The following is a 19,735-nucleotide window of genomic DNA, read 5'->3' as shown; positions in this document are numbered from 1 at the left end:
CTTAATATTTAAGAAAACACTTAAATAAGTCTTTCATTTTTAATATCATGGTGGACTTCTTTTTAATTCTGAGAATGGAATAAACACACAGTTAGAAATTTTCCTTATCCTTTTCTTTTATGTACAAATTGTATCTTGAATACATGTATTGTAAAGTATTTTGATGTCTACAAATGTTATACTAAGGTAATAATGCCACAGAAGGAACAATGTCCAGTAATTTCATAATTAAGTGCAATTTTGTTTCTTTTTTAAAACTTGATGTATGTTCCTATTTACCTAAAGATGTATATATTAATGCTTTAGTTAACTTTAGAGATTTTTGCTCACTTTAAGAATTCTAGTTTTGAACCGACAAAAGAAACAAACACCTCTACTCTGAAATTTTAGTTGATTTCGGTAAGTATTTTTATCTAATGTTTTGTGGTTACTTTTTTAAGGAATGACACTAAAGAACAATAGCAAACGATGGCCAACCTGGAATTCCAGCTGTTGATCCATTTGTCACAGACGAGTCTGAGAGACACCGAGAGGTGTTAACCGGCTGAGCTCGGGGAGCCCAGGGTGCCTGGTGGCCCTGTCTGCTGAGTCTGCAGCACCGAGGACGTGACTGCGGAGGTGCTCAGTATGAAGCGGTGGGTCCTGACAGCAGCCCCCTGTAACTTCTGGTGTGCGCTTGTGGTGCGTGGGGTGCGGAGTGCGGGGAGGGAGGGCCCACTGTGGGTGTACTCTCGCTCTCCTCGTGACGCAGGAAACTCCCAGCGTCAACTCCCACTTGCGAATGAATGGATGTATTCTATTAGGTTGACGAAACTTTCTGGGCTTCACTAATACACGTTGTACTAATTGCTTTCGATTTTAAAAACTACCTCTTCCTTCTAGGTATAATTTAGTTAATAAGCAACTAACAGCACTTCCTTCTCTATAAAATGGAGATAATGTTGTTTTAACATCTTCTAATTAGTTTCTTAATATCGTATTCATACCTAGAGTCCAGGGGTTGTTCAAATGTGGATTCACTTTCTTCTTCTTCTCCTGTTCTAACTCGTCTGATCATTAGACCGACTCCCAAAATAAATATGTAAAGTTCCAAATATTTTTGTAAATGCCCTTTTAAAAAAAAGCTTGTAAACTAAACTAAAATAAAACAAAATAGTTCACCCATTTTTGTCCATCCCAGCCTCTGCCTCTGGCACCCACCAGTCTGTTCTCTATACCTATCAAGCTTTAAAAAAAATATGTGTGTGTGTGTGTGTGTGTGTGTGTGTGTTAGATTCCACATACAAGAGAGAGTACATGGTATTTGTCTTACTCTGTCTGACTTATTTCACTTAGCATGATGATCTTCAGATCCATCCACAAATGGCAAGATTTCTTTTCATGGCTGAATATAATGACATAATATGTATATAAAAGCAAAATGTGTTAAAAGTTTTTACTTTATAAGAATTTAGTTCATGCTTCTGTGAAGTTTTATTGTTTAAAAAACTGACTTTAACCTATCACTTCAAACTACTTTTCATTTTGATATTAAACAGTGTAACTGAGTTACACCTCAAAACATGTAACATGTTTTGGGAAGAAAATTGCGTCCTGTGTCTACTTTTTATAATTTCCATGATTGTCAATTTTGTGTTGGCATACATACCAGAGACCATTTTTTGTACATTTACTGGGAACTTAATAAGTTATTTGCCTGATAGAAAAATACAACTAAATAAATGAATGGAAATGCCAGATTTAATACATGCAGTCCCTAGACATTTCTTTAAGAAACATTATATTAGGGAGCAGAGTAATATTACTTTAAGGTAGCATGATTCTTAATTGTGAAAGAAATATTACATTGTTTTATTTAATGTTATGAAGGCAAGAAAGTAGGTACGTTAAAGGACGCACAGACAAAGCCAAAGGGGTAGGTTTCGAGGGTGGAGGTGGGAATGGGTACACGAGGGGGCTGAGGTGTGGTGAAAATGGAGACAACTGTATGTGAGCAACATTTACAATAATAATAATAATAAAAGAAGCTTTTGTTTTCTAAGAATTCAACATAACAAAGGTTTTAATATAGATTAGAAATGTTAAAATACATTTTTACTAATTTTGAAAAATTACAGCCTTATTAAAAGTGGTATCTGTTCTCTCACTCCCTTTTTCTATACAAGTACTGTCACAGACAACCTGGTAATGGAAGAAGTTGCCTCTGGCACATGGAAAATAGTGATTTGATAGCAGTGGAAGCTCTGTGTGCTCACCCTGGCTTCACGTGGCTTCCTCCCAAGGACGATCTATCCTTGTTGCATCTGGAAAAACCTGTTGCACGAGGTCAGTATGAGTAACTCTTTTCCATATTTTGAACTTTGCCGTATTGTTTGTACTTTATTTTGCTTAGACATGCTGTTTATACTTTAAAAAAAATCTTCATGGAAGGACATGCTCATTGATTTTAGAGAGAGGGAAGGGAGGGGAGAGAGGGAGAGAAACATCAATGTCAGCGACAAATAGTGACTAGCTGCACCCCCACCAGGAACTGAACCCACAAGCTAGGCATGTGCCCTCACTGGGAATTGAGCCTCTACTCTTCACTTTACAGGATGACACTTCAGCCAACTGAGACAATGGCCAGGACAGAAATGCTGTATATATATCTGAAGTTAAATAATTAGTTCAGAACTTTCTTATACTCTATTTGCTCTAAAAACCTGCATAAACAATTTTTATGTGCTTTTAGTTAATGGAGGTATGGAGAAGATGCCAAAGAAATACTTTTTTTTTCAGCGTTTATAGTCCATATATTTTTTATTGTTGTTTAATTACAGTTGTCCCCAATTCCCTCCCATTACTCTCCCCTTGCTGTAAGAAATATATTTTTTTAACTTTGTTCTGTTTATTCTTCTGAGACTGTTGCATCCTATGAGGTTAACCCAGAAGCTTAGAACAGAAACTGAACCAACAGATGTTATATTTCCTCTACCTTCATGACCTAGTAAAATGTGTCTTTCCTTAATGTTTCCTTCAGCCAAAACTACCTTGAAAAGTGTTAATCTGCCTCCGTCACCTAGTAGCCATGCAGTCTTGGGGCAGCGGATGATATAAGTGATGTAAGTGTTCTGAGCCTTAGTTTTATCATTTGCAGAAAGTAAGTAACAGTAGCACACCAACCTGCTTAACTCAGGTGAACGTTTAGTGGGAAAGCAATGTATTGTGGGAAATGTAACTAAAGCCCGTGGGTTGTCCCCACGTTCATAGCCATGGCCCTACCCCAACTGTCTCTTGTGTTTCTGCATTCTCCTGTTCCTCTGCTGGTAGCCTCACCTCCCCTTTTATGTCTTTTCAACGCATCCATCTTGCAACCCTCCACTCATGGTTCAGTTCACCGTTTGCTTTTTGTGCTTGTACAACTGAGTCAGTGAAAGTGTCTAAGAACAGTGCTTCTTAACTTTGGCTGTACATTATAATCCTTTAGGTTGCTTTAAAATAAGACAAAAGTATAGGCCAGGATGCATTTTGGACCAATTAATCGCAATCTCAGGAGTGGAGACCTGACATCAGTATTTTTCCTAATTTTAAAATTTATTTTAATGAGACTTTCTATGTTGAGATTATTGTAGATTCACATGCAGTTGTAAGAAATAATAGAGACACCAATATACTCTCTTATATATATAAATATTATTTTTTATCCTTATTTATTCTATTATAGTTGTCCCAATTTTTCTCCCTTTGCTCTCCTCCATCCTGCCCACACCCCTGCCCCTCAGTCAATCCCCACACTGTTGTCTGTGGGTCATTCGTGCATGTCCTTTGACTAATTCCTTCCCCTTCTTTCCACCATTATCCCCCCTCCCTTCTGGCAGCTGTCAGTCTGTTCCATGTTTGCATGTCTCTGGTTCTGCTTTTTTTTCATTAGTTTACTTTGTTCATTAGACCTCTCTTATAAGTGAGACCATATGGTATTTGTCTTTCACCAACTGGCTTACTTCATTTAGCGTAATGCTCTCCAGTTCCATCCATGCTGTTGCAAATGTAGGAATTCCTTCTTTATTTCTTCTGCACAGTATCCCTTGTGTAAATGTAAAACAGTTTTTTTAATTCATTAATCTCCTGATGGGTACTCAAGCTCTGTTCTGACACTTGGCTATTAAAAATAATGCTGCTTTGAACATTGGGGTGCATAAGTTCTTTTGAATTGGTGTTTTGGGATTATTAGGGTATATTCATAAGTGGAATCGTTGAGTCCAATGGACTCTTTACCTATTTGTCACCAATGGTAACATCTTGCAGGATATTGACATTGATTCAGTAAAGATACAGAACATTTCTATCACCACAAGAATCCATGATGTTTCCCTTTTATGTTAATAAATAATGGTACAGTGGTCTGTATATTGTGTGCCATGAAAAATGATGTGGTAGATCTAAATGTAATGATATGAGTGATATAACCATAATTTAGTAAGTAAAAAAAATCAGAACAAGAAAAATGACTCATTAACAACATGTAGGTAAAGGGAAAATGTTTTATTGTAGCCCCAGGACATTTGGCAGGACATGATACGACAGACCAATGACAATATGTGGAGGCAGAGAACATAAGATTTGTAGGCAGTTGGCACATATATGGAGATAAATAGCACAAGAATAGACAATATTTTATTAAGAGATAGCAGTAAAAATTAAGGACAAATCATTTTAAAGATGGTCTTGGACAGCAGGTATGCTGAAGCATTTAAGTATGTAAACTCTGGATAAGAATGAAGTGAAGCATTGTGGGAAAACAAACGGGAGCACTGCACTCAGTGCATCATGTGCGTAGTGTCTACACACACAGACACACATGTACACCCACAATATTTGCGTATATACAAATTTTGATGATAAAAAGTGAATATTTAAATGTATAATGTATTAAAATAGTTTAGATATTTTGCCTTTATTAGATGTACAATACGTATTAGCTATAAAAATAGGTCAAAGGTTTTAAGTTGCTCCAAAAGTGGTTTTCCCCACTCCTCATGTAGTACAGTTGAAAAAAGAAGGTAATTATATTCTCCTCCACTGTCATCTCAAATTCAACAAGGTGATGTCCTGTAGGCACATGGGCAAACAGGCAGACACATTGGAAAAAATGTCTGTAGAGGAGAAAGCAGGAGGCCCACATCCCCGTGTAGAGTGTGTGCTTCCGTGGTCCTAGGAGGATGCAGAACTGTGTGGAGCAAAGTGGCACCATGTAGATTGGGATGATCCTTTCTGAATAATTAACAGATGTTATCTTCTCAAAGACTTATTTATTAAATTACAGTGTTAAAAAGGGTAGTGCAGGTCAAAGTAGACATTTCTAGAGTTATCACTAAAAAAGCAAACAATGTTAATATATCGATCCTATGGACTAAAGGATATTTGCCTTTTTCTTTCTCATCTTTTTGACTAGGAAAGTTTATATCCCCAATTTGTTTGCCAGGAAAAGACAGTAAAGTAAATTTACTTTCCAAATGTATGACTTCTGGCTGGGGACTAACTGACCCACATCATGAGTATATTCACTACTTCTTCCAAAATTAGAATCCAAATACGTGAAGTGTAGTGTATTATTTATTTTCAAATTTTTTCTGTATTTTTATAGGAATGATAATAGAAAAAGTGTTTTTCACAATGAATCTACAAGTGACTGCTTGTGTTTTAGGCCATCACATTTATTGATGTTAATTCACTGGGAGTAGTTCACTGATACTTGTAAAAATATGTGTTGGAGTATATCTAGTGATTATATGACTTAATAAATGTTTGTGTGTTTCATTTATATGTAAATATTCCCTAATTGCTCCCTGACCACACACACTGTCACACACAATTGTGTTCACAAGAATATGCCACTACTGTGGAAACCCACACATACAGATATGAGCCTGGCCCTTGCTGGTGTGGCTCAGTCAGTTGGGCATTGTACTGCAAAGTGAAAGGTCACCAATTTGATTCCTGGTCCGGGGTCCAGGCACATGTCTGGGTTATGAGTTTGGTCCCTGGTCTGAGCCAAAGGTAACCAATCAATGTTTCTTACAACAATGTTTCTCTCCCTCTCTTTCTCCTTCCCTTTCCCTCTCTCTCAAAAATTTTTTTAAAAAATGGCATGAGCCTATTCCCAAAGATATGAGACATTTTCCTGAAATGATAGGCTGGTAATAATGATATAAATGGGTGTAAAGATTATGTGCAAAAAACTAGTTCATATAAAAATCAACTCATGACCCTGGTCTCACTTCCACTACATCCTACTACTGGATTAACAATTTACAAACATCCGATAAATGGAAGACTAAATCACAAAGCAATTTCAGTTGCCAGCTCCAGAGTCAGCACTTAGACAAAAGGACTGTTAAGCAAAATTCAAGTCAGAAGAAAAGAACATCCTGAAAACAATGGAATAAAGTACAGATTTAACATGCAAAATATTAATTGTGTTGTTTCCTTTATCAACAACTAATTTGGATGTAAGCTTTATTGTTTTTCTTCTAAAAATGATACTATTTTTCTATCATCTTAGGACTGTACTGAAGGAAAAAGACCCCACATAACATTTTTTTTGGTTATTTCTGTTATGTAAGCCATTGTGTAGTAATAATAGCAGCTTTTTTTGTTCTGTTTTATCTGTTAATAAATCAGCTAACAGCATCATTACATTGCTGAAAGGAAAGAATAGAGGGATTTAACCTTTGAAGTCCATCTGCAACGTAGGGATTTTTTGTTGTTGTTTTATTTTTTAAAAGCCTTTGCCTGGGTAATATGTGTTTTTATTCCTTCTCTATCAGAAAATGAACTTTCTAAAACTGTGCAGCAGACAGAGGTACTACTGATCAGTAGTACATCTTATCAAAGTTACTGGGGACTGGCTATTCAAAATACCAACACATGTGGAGGGGCCACAGGACCATCTTCATGCACAGTAATTCAAGGATTGCATTGATGGGTGTAGGAGCTTTCTTCTCAGTGTGTCTCACGAATGGGTGTTTGCTGACGATAGGAGTTATAAATGTATGGTAGTTTTTAAATGCAAAGCGAGAAGAATAAGTACATTGCTAAGTTGATGTGCTGGGACTGTTAATTTGATACTTGAGGTGGACTCAAGTCTCAGAAGGAATTACTCAATCATTTGTTTACATAAACTATGTGAAATTAATGATATCCGACTCTTTTTGACCTACAAAAAAGATAATTTGTTATGGTTTGATTTCATAGCTGAATTAGGTAGCTCAAAGTACCTACTTCTAGTAGTACTAAAAATATTAATGAAGATGTTTTCCTGTAATTCAAAACTTATCATTTACTCGTTGTATTTAGTAGATCCTTGAAACTTTCTTCATGGCACACTTTATTGTCGGCATTGAATGAGTTTATGCTCGATGTATATTTTAGCCTCTCCTTGAAAATACAGGTTTTGATCTGATTCAGATTATATATAACATCATCTAAGGACCTGACAGCTCTGGTTTCCTATGTAGAAATCAGAGTTGAGAGAGTTGAGACACTGTTTGCTTGTCCTCTGCTGTTGGGGTTAGCCTCAACCATGGATCATGCAGCCAGGAGAACTTCTCTCTTTGTGTCTGTTGCAGGGAGATTCTGCAGGATCCCTGCAGTGTGCCCAGGACGAGCAGTACAGACTCCTCTGTATTGTGAGTTGGGGAAGCAATAACTGCCATCCCATAGCATCAATGGTCTTCACCCAGATTTCTGTGGGCAGGGATTGGATCACATCTGTCACTGAAGAGAAGCATGATCACTGAGACAGAAGCTGGATGGAATTGTGTTATAAATGGGAAAGAAAATGAGTCTCTTACCAGTGCAAAAACACTCAATATCACTTCCCTCATCCTTTGTATTCAGGAACTTGGATTTGGTATATCTCATACATTCAGTATTAAACATAAGTCACAGAAACATTAATGTTACTTCATGCCTCCTGGGAATTTATAATCTGAAATGTCATTAAGTTCATACTTAGTGTAAGATGTATATGTCATAGTTGAATACCATAATATACACTTTCACTATTTTCCTAGTTTGGTAAACACTGGAAGACATGAAGTTGAATGTTATTCAGTCCATAAAATTATTAATTTTATTCAAGGAGAACAATACCCTGCACTCAGGAGAGGTCCCCATTTCACAATTTCAATGAGCAATGGATATTTAAGAAATTATTTATCAGGCTTATATTATCATTTGATTTTTTAAATAAAATAGGGTATTTCAATTGTTTACAAAACAATTTATCTGTGTCTATGAGATTAACCATTTCACTATGCTACAAAAATGTGAGGGAGGTAGAAACAAATGAACTTAAAGTTGATTGAAAGTTTTTTGACTAGTCTTTTGGCAGGAAAGACTGGAAATGAAATTGCATCAGTGGAAATTATTTGTCCTTAAATGCTAGAATAGTTTCAATTTAGTAAAATTTAATATTTCATTAAAGGTTAATTCACTAAATAAAAAGGCAGTTTAGTATTGTGGTCAATATATTTCCCTGCCTCTCCCAGCTCTCTGACTTTGGGTAGATCACTTAACTGTCACTTGACTGAATTTTCTTATGAAACAGGTAAATAATGGTACTACCTACAGTTTTAAATGAAATCAGGCAAGTAAAGCATTTAAAATAGTACTTACTGGAAAAAAAACAGTGCTTACTGTGTATTACTTGTCATTATGCCTTTGTAAGACTTTTTTTGGTCAATCGGAAAATTAAAATCTAAATGTTTGATTGGAAAATCTGATAACGGGTATGCTTACTCTCAAATAGTTCCCTTTCTTCCCAAACTCTCCTCTATTACCTCATATATTGTGAAGTGTTAAGAAAGGGTGAATGAAGTTGAAATTTTTTAAAAGAAATATTTTAGTGCATAGTATGTATTGACAATATAAGGGTGAGAAAGACAAATGCTCTTTCTTAAGGAGCATACTATGTGGAAGACAAAAGCATCGAACAAATAATTAGAAGCGTTGTCTATGTCCTGAAGAGTAAGTTTAAATACCCTCAGCAGGGGCAGGGGGTGGTGTAAAGGCAAAGACCGAGAAGGTGGTGCAGAGTTAAGAGGACCGTTACACAACCTACGCCTAAGTCTTTCATCCGTAATGAAGTACAGTAAAAGGAGTAGAGAGTCCCTAGCTCTGTGGCCTTAGTCAGAAGGTAATTTACCCCTTCCTGGAGAAGCTGATTGTTTACTGGCCACGTGGTTACATCTAAAATAAGTTTCAAACGCCCGACCTCCTCAGCGACGCCCCATTCATCTTGACCACGCCTCTTGATTCACGATACACTTCCTCCGCCAAGGGGCTATCGCGAGAACTCAACAACGTCTCCCTTCCGACAGTCGTAGTGGTAGTACTTGCTTTTGTTCTCGCGATATTTCCTGGTGAACGGGAGCCCGGGCGACCCGGGCTTCTGTGAAACATGGCGGTCGGCTGGGACCGAAACACAAGGTAAAACACTAAAACCCTGCCGGGTTCTCTTCTCTCGGTTGTTCCAGGGCTGTTCCGGGCGCGAGTATAGTGAAGGGGGCTAGAACTGTCGTAGAATTGGCTCTATGTCTTCATCGCTTTCCTCGGGAGAGCGGGCCGGACTGGGTAGCTGCTCCACTTCCCCCGGGGGCGTTACTGGCAGGACCCTGGGCAGCGCTACGCCTGGGAACTCCCGTCTCCCCAGCTCGGTTTCTCTGAACTATACTGCAGCTTGAAGGAGTTTAGGTGTTTCCTCGGTAGCTACTGATCCTGACCCATTGCTTCTCACAGTGCCCAGTACCCCGGAGGCTCCTCCCGTCCGCAGGCGAGGAGAGTCCCGTGTTGTAAAGACCATACGGTTGTATACCGATCGTCCCGGGTGTCTGGCTCCCCACTATCATTCAAACAAATATCAAATTCTTGGGAATAGGTTTCTCCCTCTCATTAAAAAAAGATCGAGGTCTTGGCCTTGCCTGGAAGGAGAGTTTCGCACCTTGCTTGGAAAAATGGGAAAGGGGCAGGGCAGGGTGAGATGTTGCAGAAGAGACAGGTACGAGAGTCACTATTTAAACCTTCGAGGATTAAGAAACCCTTGGAAAGCAACGTGTCAACTCGTGGTAGAGAATAGAGAATAGCCTTTGGTAAAGGCTGTAGAGTTGAAAGAAAAGTTGTTATTTGAGAAAACACGTTCAAGTAACTTGTATTTGGGATTTAATGTCCTCGAGACAATGCAGAGTTACATAATGTCTGTTAAAATGTTGCAAGACTAGCTTTCAGAAGCTATTAAAATACGTGAAAAAAAACATGTATTCATTTGTTTGAAGTGATAAGTCATTCTAGTATACAGGCATTATAAAGGAAGAAGGAGTCAGGCTTGTACACAGAAGCATTCGGGACACACTGGCTTACTTAATTTGTTTGATATATTTAAATTGATGCAATTGTTCCAGTTCCCAGAGGAAAAACATGAGAAAAAGAAATCCATGCGTTTGAGGGTGAGGTGGCATGGGGTAGGGGATGAGTTTCTTTCTTTTTGAGAATAAAGTTTACGACACACCTGAGTGTTGCAATGGCTTGAGGGTACGTATCATAAAAATATATCAAGCTTGAAAGCTCTTTCAAAAGAAATTAGGCCTACTCTGGAACACCACCAAGAAAAAAGAATTAGAAAAAATTTATTTTCTTTGGTAGTTAGTGATTTTAATTGGAAGAAAAAGTGATTTTATTTTTAATAGAAGTTACTTTCAGGTAGTCTCTTCCTGCTACTAATCCTAGTTCACAGTTTTCAGGATTCTGATTCTGCCCCTTAAATGTCATGATGGGCAAATTAACCTTAGTTTCCTTATCTGTAAAATGGGAATAATAATGCCTAACTTATGTGGTGATTGGTGAGGATTAAGTGAGTTAAAACATGCAAAGCACTTAGAACAATGCCTGGCATAAAGTTAACATACATTATGTGTTAGCTCTTGTTATTTTTAAATTTTTGTTTTCTAACTTCTAAGGTTACTCACAAAATGTTGGCTTGGTACTTAGTAAAAATACAGACTGAAGAAGACTTTTTAAAAAAATTTTTTTCTGACCCCCAAATTAATGAAATAGTCATTTTATATGGTTAGTTAGTATGTCTTTAAACTCCAATTCCATTTGCTTGCTTTCTTCAGCTGTTATCTTCTCTAAGGTAAAAATTTGTCCTTCCTACTGCTTCATATGGTTTTATTCCAGTGTAAGTCAGCACTGTTGCTGTCTAAGTGCATTGTTAACCCATTCTCCTTGCTTTTGGGGACATTCATTTTATTGTAAATAATATTTCATGTTTCTCTGACTTTTTTCCTTACCATTCCTTTTTTACTTCAGTTTCATACACTTTCATTGAGTAGTTACTATAGTCAAGCCATTTTTTTGTCCTTGGTTCACATTGCTGCTCGGCACTTACTGATACTTGTGGGGTCACTACTCTGCAGTCCCTTCCCTTTTATTCTATCGATTTATATCATCCTCAGTTTATTCATGTTATTAACTAATCTCATATAGCTCCCATTTTCCTTAAAGACTTAACATAACTCAAATATCCTACAAATCTTTGCATTTCTTTTGAAAATTAGAAACAGACATTTATTAAATGACTTTTTTTAATCTTGAATAAATACTGTGAGGTAGCCATTATATCCCTTTCTCTCCTTTTAATATAAAATGATAATGGAGGATTCTGAGAAGTTGAGGGTTTTCCCAAATTTGCCACACAGCTAACAAGTGCCTAAATATTACCCCAGTTTTTCTGATCACAAAACTTATCTTTATAACTATCTTATTTGGCTTCCAAGTAAACCTTTTAATCACTTAGAAGGTTGTTAGATTTATTTGAATTATATGATGATAAATAATTTGGGAAACATAACATTTAAGTTTTAAAGTAGAAAGAATCAGTACTTCTTTTGGATATCTAGGATTATAGACTGAAACTAAGCTATCTTTAATAGAAATATTTTATTGTAATGTATCATAATATTAATGTGAAATTATGGATGTTATAGTTTTGCTTTTCATTTCTAAAGTTCAGTAGAAGACTTCTTATGTCTTCTTTCTCATTCTTTTTTAAAGGCTTGTATTAGTTTAAAGGGCTACCTTAACAAATTACTGTAAACTGGGTGCCTTAAAAAAATAGAAATTTATTCTCTCACAGTTCTGGAGGCTTGCAGACTGATGTCAGGTGTCAGCAGGGCCACCCTCCCCCCTACAGCTCTAAAAAAGGATTATTCTTTGCCTTCTCTAGCGTGTGGGCAATCTGTGGCACTCCTTGTCTTGTGCATGCATCTAATCTCTGCCTCTGTCTTCACGTGACATTCTTCCTTGGGTCTGTGTGTTTTCACATGTTTTTTTTTTCTTTTTGCTTCTTTATTGGCTACTGTGTAGATTCACATGGATTTCTTAATGACACCAGTCATTTGATTTTGGGCCACTATAGTCCAGTATAATTTCATTTTACCTAATAATATCTTCAAAGACCCAAATATTTCTGAATAATGCCCATCCACAGGGTTAGGACTCCAATACATCTTTTTTTTTTTTTAAATTCTCACCTGAGTCCATGCTTATTGATTTTAGAGAGAGGGGAATAGAAGAGAGAGAGGGAGACAAACATCAATGAGAGAGTGAAACGTTGGTTGCCTCTTACATGCACCCCAACTGAGAACCCACAATCTAGGCATGTGCCCTGACCAGGAATCAAACCTGTGACTTTCTGTTTACGGGTGACACTCCCAAGCAACCAAGCCACGCTGGCCAGAGCTCAATATATCTTTTTAAAATTATTTATTTATTTATTTTTAGTGAGAGGGAAAGGGAGGGAGAGAAACAGCGATGTGAGAGAGAAACATCAATCTGTTGTATATATTCCACCCAGGGACAAAGTTCTCAACCCAGGCACGTGTCCCGACTAGAATCAAACTAGTGACCTTTTGGTTTGTGGGACGATGCCCAACCAACTGAATGACACTGGTCAGGGCTCAGTATATCTTTTTGAGGAACACAGTTCAACTTATTACATGTCCACATCTATTAACCAATTAAATATTTCTCATTGCCAAATAAATTTTAAAAATAGAAGTTAGTTCATAAAACATAGGTAGCTGGAAATAAACTGTGTTTCCATTTTTGTTTGGAGAGGTAAGAAAACTTAATTGAGACAGACTAAAAAGTCATGAATTCTATATTTTAATTTTGGCAAAGCATCTGATACTGATAGTCTCATTGTTTTCAGATCAATTCAAGGATAAAACACAGGCTGTGTGACATTGCATCTGTTGAGGTTGATGGTGTGTGTCTCTGTTCCAGCATGAAAGGTTTCTTATTTCCTATGCAGTTTCTCAAAGCATTGTCCTAGTGGCAGTGGTCTTTCCCTGGAGTTTTTTTGTTTGTTTTATGTTTTTATCATACATGCAATTTAGAAGAGAAATTGGAGAAAGCAGATATGGCACTGGAGATTGTCAAAATATGAAGAGCGGCACCAACCAGCGGGCAAAGGAATCTAGTGCAACAGCTAAATTTTTAGATTTTGTGGAGCAGTGCTAGATATATATAGAAGAAAAACGGAGGAGAGTGTGGATTTGAAGATTGACATACAACTGCGGTTTTTAACTTTACTCAAGGAGGACATCAAAAAACCCAAACAAATTCTGTTACGTACTTTTATCATTTCATTAAAAAGAAAGACATTTTGATTTCTGCATTTTTTTAAATGGCTGACTAAACTGGATGGAAAGACAAGTAGAGTGGGCAGGGGAGCAATAGAACTGGATAACTCAGAGGAGCCCAGGAGACTGAGACCACAGGGAACATGAAGAGCAGATTCTGTCCTAGTGAGCCAGTTACAGAGCTTGAAGGATAATTGGTTCTGCTTAGAGAGGAAAGTTAGTGTCTTGGATTTTAGACTGGAACAGTTTTAAAAATAAAGAGGTGATAAAACTTGCCTTTCTTGTGTGAGTGTGAGGCTTTGCATAGAAGAGGTAGGTCACTGGAGTACATCCGTTCCATTTACATGGTGGAGGAATACCATAGGATGAATGTCATCAGGTCGTGAGTTTCAAAAAGATGGTGGTGGAATGGGGGAGAATCAAATTAAGCGATCCAGATGCTGAAGTCATTAAGGGATTTTAAAATTTTTACTTTCTTATTGAATTTTCAGGGTGATATTGGCTAATAAAATTATATTGGTTTCAGGTGTACAATTCTATAATATATCATCTGCGAATTGTATTGTGTGTTCACCACCCCTAGTCAAGTCTCCTTTTATCACCATTTATCTCTCCTGGAAATTGTAAATATATCCAGGTGGAGAAAATGATAAGTGCTAAAGCGAGAGTGTACACTATGGTTTGGAACATGGACTCTGGAGCCAGGCTGCTTGAGATCAAATCCAGGTTCTATCACCTGTTAAGTGGCCTTGCAAAAAATGACTGCACTTTTCTGTTCCTCAGTATCCTTATCTATAAATGAGACAAAGATAGTATATAATTGATAGAGTCATTTAGAGGATTAAATGACTTAATATAAAGTGTTTCAAATAATACTTAGCACTAATATAAAGGTTAGCCTATAATTCTATGTAGTATATGTGTTTGTTAGAAGATAGACTTGAGAAGAGAACAAGTGCTTGAGAAATCGTGATAAAACATACTACTTTGTTTGCCCTTTAAGTCTCAGAAATAAAGTAAGATTTAAAAGGAATAACCACCAGTTGTACATCATGTTTTCATCTTGACAGTGGGTAGAAGGATTGTTTTTAGACAAACTTGTTAATAGATAACTTGTTCATATCAGAACAGTGGCTCTGTAGAATAGAGTGGCAAGTATTGAAAACGCAATGGGTTTCTTGGATGTAGGTTAGTGCTGAATTAACAGGAATGGGACAGGAGTAGCAATAGAGTGACAGTACTCCATTCTTCTTAGAATAGTAATCATGGGAAGTAGAAATGGAAGAGCGAGAGATTGAGAAGCAGCCAAGTGGGATAGATCAGCTAGCTAGATTTTTTGTTTTTACTGATTCCAGAGAGAGGGAAGAAGAGGGAGAATGGGAGCAGAGAGAGAGAGAGAGAAAGAGAAGCATGCACCCATTGCCCCACCCATCTGGTGTCCAGTGGTCGCTTCTTGTGTGTGCCCTGACCAGAGATGGAACCCACAACCTTGGTGTATTATTGGGATGACACTCTAACCCACTGACCTACCCAGCCAGGGCATTAGTTAGGCTTCTAAGGGAGGAGTGCTGAATAGGCTATATGAATTGTTAGAGGCTTTGTAAAACTAACTTATATATCTTAATACTTATATATAATTTAAAGTAAGCATTTATAAAGCTTATAAAATATAGAAAATTCAGGAAGTAAAAATTTAGTTTTACTCATTTGCCCAACAATGCTATCTGCTATGTGCCATCCTCTCTTCTAGGTGCTCAGGATATATTGTAGTGAACAAAACAGAACACTTACCTTTGTGGGCCTCACATTTTTATATATTTATTTATCTAAGAATGATGGTTTGTTTTGATTGGAAAGTTGTGCAACCATGAGTGTTACTGAGGAAATTTCCCACCTTCCTTTTTTTTTCTACAAATGTCTATCACATGCCTGCTATACTAGGCACTGGAGATACAAAGATCAAGTTAGACGTGGTTCCTTAGAAAATAGACAATTAAACAAGCAATTAGATACAATATTCTAGGAGCACATACTATAGTATTTTTGAGGGCATAGAAAAGGAATCTCCCCACCCCACCCTGCCAAGAGAGACATGTCTAGCCTGAGACTTACTGAGTAAGTAGGAGTTAGTCAAATGTAGTGGTGGGGGGATCAGGAGGAAAGATCATTCTGGCAGAGAAAACAACATGTTGAGGGACTAGAAAGTTATTTAGTTTGGATAGCATTTAGACTTTGAGGGGTTAGGTTTAAAGAGAGGTAAGCAGGACCTGGTTTTTGAGGGCTTTGTAAACTTTGTTAGGATAGAATCCAAACTCTTCAAATGTAATGGGAATGAACCTATTCAAAGATTTTTAAAGAAAATTTATGTGATTACTTTAATGTATTAAAAAGATTATTGGTTGTAGTATGGAGAGTGAATTGAAAAGCAAAGGTTGTTGCAGCAATGAAGTGATAGATTGGCAGTTGGGACCAGAATCCTAGGTAAGGAACTTCTCAGTGAGCTTGGAAAAGAAAAGACAGGTTTGAGAGAAATTTAGGAAGAACTTTAAGAATGTAATCATGTTTCTGGCTTGTGTTTTGGGGTTTGTGTTTTGGGGTACATGCTGTCATCATTGACTAAGAGGGGCACAGGAGAAACAGGTTTGGTAGGGTGAAGTATTTGTTTTTGGACTTTAGTGTGAATTGTCTTTGGAATGCTCCCATGAAAATGTAGTAGAGGCAGAAAGATGATACATGTCTGCGGAGAGCTTTGGGCCGGGAATAAAGATTTGGGAGGAATCAACATGTAGATGGAAATTGATGGGAGGGGAGAACATTTGGGGAAACTGTGGAGGTTGGGAAGAAGGCCTGTTGAAGAATTGGGAGGAAAAAGAATCCACAAAGTAAGCCAAAGAAGATCTTCGAGGTAGAATGAAAATCAGGAGGCTATTATCGCTTATGCCAAGGTAAGAGACTGTTTTGAGAAGAAAAACAAGTGATGGACAGTGTATTTTCTGACAGGCAAAACTAAACATGTGCATTGGATTTATTACTAAAGTTGTTAATGACCCTCTTAGAGAAATTTAGTTAAGAGGTGAGCCCGTGCTGAGGAAGTAATCACAGTGGATGAAGGGGACAGCTCATTGTTTTAAGTTTGTATATACTGATAGTTATGCAGTCAGAGATCAGTACTTGGAGTTGGACTTGAACTGCAGTGGAAAGTTTTTTGTAAAGATAAGATTGAATATATTTAATATTTAACTCCAGTAGGAAAGCATGAATAGGAATGGGAAGATTGAAGGAAGATCAATCTTGGTGCAGTTACTACTAAGCAGATACAGAAAATAAATATAGTTATTCTGTCAGTTAAACAATTTTAAGAAGCAGGATCGTGTTTAATGCGTAACACACACTGAGAAGCTAACTTTACAAATGAGAAAACCAGTTTTATAACTTTCCTGGAGCTTAGAAAATGTCATTTGTTTTGTCTACATGTTCTTTTTTCTTAGGAAAATCGTATGCATGAGAAGTAAAATTATAATCTGAAGTCCACTTTATGAGCATGGAATCATCAAGGGAAGTTAGTTGAATGTTTTTAATGGCAAATGAAATCAATCTATAACTGCATCCAGTTTCATTGTAGGGCAGTAGCTTCTTTGTGGACGGCGTAGTAGTGTCCCTGCTTCGGGCCTGCTCTGTTTTGAACAGTATTTGTGATTGCTGCAGTTTTTACTTCTCTCACTCTCCTTTTTCTCTATGAATGCTCTCTTATGGTCTATTCTTCTGTATTAACCCTACCCACGGGATTTTACACAAATCTTTCTGCTTCTTCTTTTAGTGGCATCTGTAGTCATATGATTTATTCTGCAGTTAGTTTGAGTATATTAATATTTTTAATAAACTTTCATATCTGGTAATGCTTTATAGTATCACTTATAGTATTTCTATAAATGTCATAAAATTATATAAATATTTGAGAATTCAGTTATTTTTATGATCTTGTAATGTACTTTAAATGTAGTTGGCATACTGATCAAAAAGTAGCAATTTTAAAATATTTTTATTGTAAAAATAGATAATTTGATAAGTCCAACATTTTGCAAAGAGGAAAATTAAAATCCTCCCATGATTTAATTTAAAAATTTTTATGTATAGACCTTCAGTTTGTTTCTCGAATATCTTTTCTCCTGTCTTCCATAAAACTGAACCCATACAGCCTACTGTTCTTTTCTTAAAATATTATTATGAGTATTTTCTTATTAAATTTTGTCTTTTTAAGATTTTTAGTGTTTGCATAGAATCAGAGCTTTTAATTAATCATAATTTTTGTATTGGATACCATGGATTTATTTCTATCTTCAGTATAGTTAAATGTAACTATATGAGGAATATCTGTAAGATTCACTTTCTGTGCGTAACCCAGATTATTGCCTTAAGATACATTCCTAAAAAAAGGAATTTAGTGAAAAAAGGAATGGTGAATAGTTATATTTTCATTATCAATATATGAGCATGTCTATTTATTAGTGGGGATGTATTATTTATATATAAATTATTTATTTTTTAAAGATTTTATTTATTTATTTATTTTTAGAGAAGGGGGAAGGGAGGGAGGGAGACATCAGTGTGTGGTTGCCTCCCAGATCCCTCCACTGGGGACTTGACCCACAACCCAGGCATGTGCCCTGACTGGGAATCGGACTGGCAACCGTTTGGTTTGCAGACCAACACTCAATCCACTAAACCACATCATCCAAGGCCCTATATATATAAGTAATAGGAGAAAAATATTTATTTTGATTTGCATATTTAAATATTATGAGTGTGGCTTTCCTCTATTTAATGTGTTTGTGTCTGTAAGTTGCCTTCCATTAGTATTTTTTGTCATGGTGAGAGGGAGAAAGGAGAGGTGTGAATGAGTGTTGAGCTTTCTTTCTCAAGGAGGAATGAGAATATTAAGTTCTTCCAAGGACATTCGTCAGTTATCTAAAAATAATATAAACCTTTATATCTTTTTAGAGGATACATTTGTTCATTGTTTATTTCTTAGCATGACTATATGAAAGAAGAAGGTTTTTCTGAAGATGAGGCGACTGAATCGGAAAAAAACCTTAAGTTTGGTGAAAGAGTTGGATGCCTTTCCAAAGGTTCCTGAGAGCTATGTAGAGACTTCAGCCAGTGGGGGTACAGGTGAGAATATCAATTCAAATTAAAACACCTTCGCTAAATGCCTCTGAGTGATCCAATCAGTAACGTACAGAAATATAGCCATGAGGAAAAACTCATCAATGTATTAACTTTTTTAACTGCCCTGTCCTCACGTAATGCTGTTTTGCTCTAATTTGAGTGTGTGTGTATGCATGTGTATTCTTTTCGGCATCTAACTCAGTATAGTCTGCATTTAGCAGTGTTTATTGAAACATTAATCCTGTTTTACTGTTTTGGCTCTGGTGAGTTATATATGATTATGTGAACAAGATTGTTATATATAAATATAATTTAACTCAGAATAAGTTATTTAATGATGTTAAACTGCCTCAGTGTTATTTTGGTTAAGAATAAATCAATTTAGACATCATTATATAATAAGAGTTCTTACATTTCACCTTACTGGAGAGAGGCAACATGGGGTAATAGTTAAGAGTGTGGAACCAGACTCTCAATTTAAATCCTCTTCTCCTCCCTAACTACATGACCTTGAAGAAGTAACCTGTCTCTGCTTTAGTTTCTTCTATGAAATGGGGCCAATGTCAGTATTTATATAGTAGAGTTGCTGTGATGTTAAATAAGTTAATATTTATAAAATGCTTAGAACAGAGCCTGGTACAGATAGAAATATGTGTTAAGTAAAACAAATAATGGAATAGATAAGCAAAATATGGAACTATAACACTATTTCCTGTTATTTCTTTCTCTGAGAAGAACTGATAAAATAGTGTTTCACATAAGATTGACATTTCATTTGGTAAATGTGTACTAAGGTTCTTACTATTTCTAATCTTGTGATTAATTTTTGTTATAATCTCTTGTGATTAATTTTTTAAACAAAATTAGCTCGTTTTTTTTCACAATCC

General features: G+C 36.5%; 2 protein-coding genes across 3 annotated transcripts in view; both read left to right on the top strand.

Moving 5' to 3' along the window:
- OVCH1 (ovochymase 1) overlaps positions 1-7,804 on the top strand; it is a 76,536-nt gene extending 68,732 nt beyond the window's left edge. Inside the window, 3 exon segments of the mRNA XM_053661425.1 lie at positions 441-635; positions 2,166-2,325; positions 7,608-7,804. The gene's annotated coding sequence lies outside the window, so the exon portion shown is untranslated.
- Positions 7,805-9,343: 1,539 nt separating this feature from the next.
- ERGIC2 (ERGIC and golgi 2) overlaps positions 9,344-19,735 on the top strand; it is a 45,562-nt gene continuing 35,170 nt past the window's right edge. Inside the window, exons 1-2 of one of the 2 annotated variants that reach the window (XM_053661543.1) lie at positions 9,344-9,471; positions 18,712-18,851. In XM_053661543.1, coding sequence (XP_053517518.1) covers positions 18,746-18,851 — 106 coding nt within the window. In that variant the 5' untranslated portion in view covers positions 9,344-9,471; positions 18,712-18,745. The remainder of the gene's footprint in view (positions 9,472-18,711; positions 18,852-19,735) is intronic. The other variant, XM_037144871.2, reaches the window with a different exon arrangement.

The sequence above is a fragment of the Artibeus jamaicensis genome, unplaced genomic scaffold (genome assembly GCF_021234435.1).
Source record: "Artibeus jamaicensis isolate MK-2021 breed Jamaican fruit bat unplaced genomic scaffold, CSHL_Jam_final contig_233, whole genome shotgun sequence".
Lineage (NCBI taxonomy): Eukaryota > Metazoa > Chordata > Mammalia > Chiroptera > Phyllostomidae > Artibeus > Artibeus jamaicensis.
Note: the sequence above shows the minus strand (reverse complement) of the source record. Positions and strands in the feature narration are given on the sequence as shown.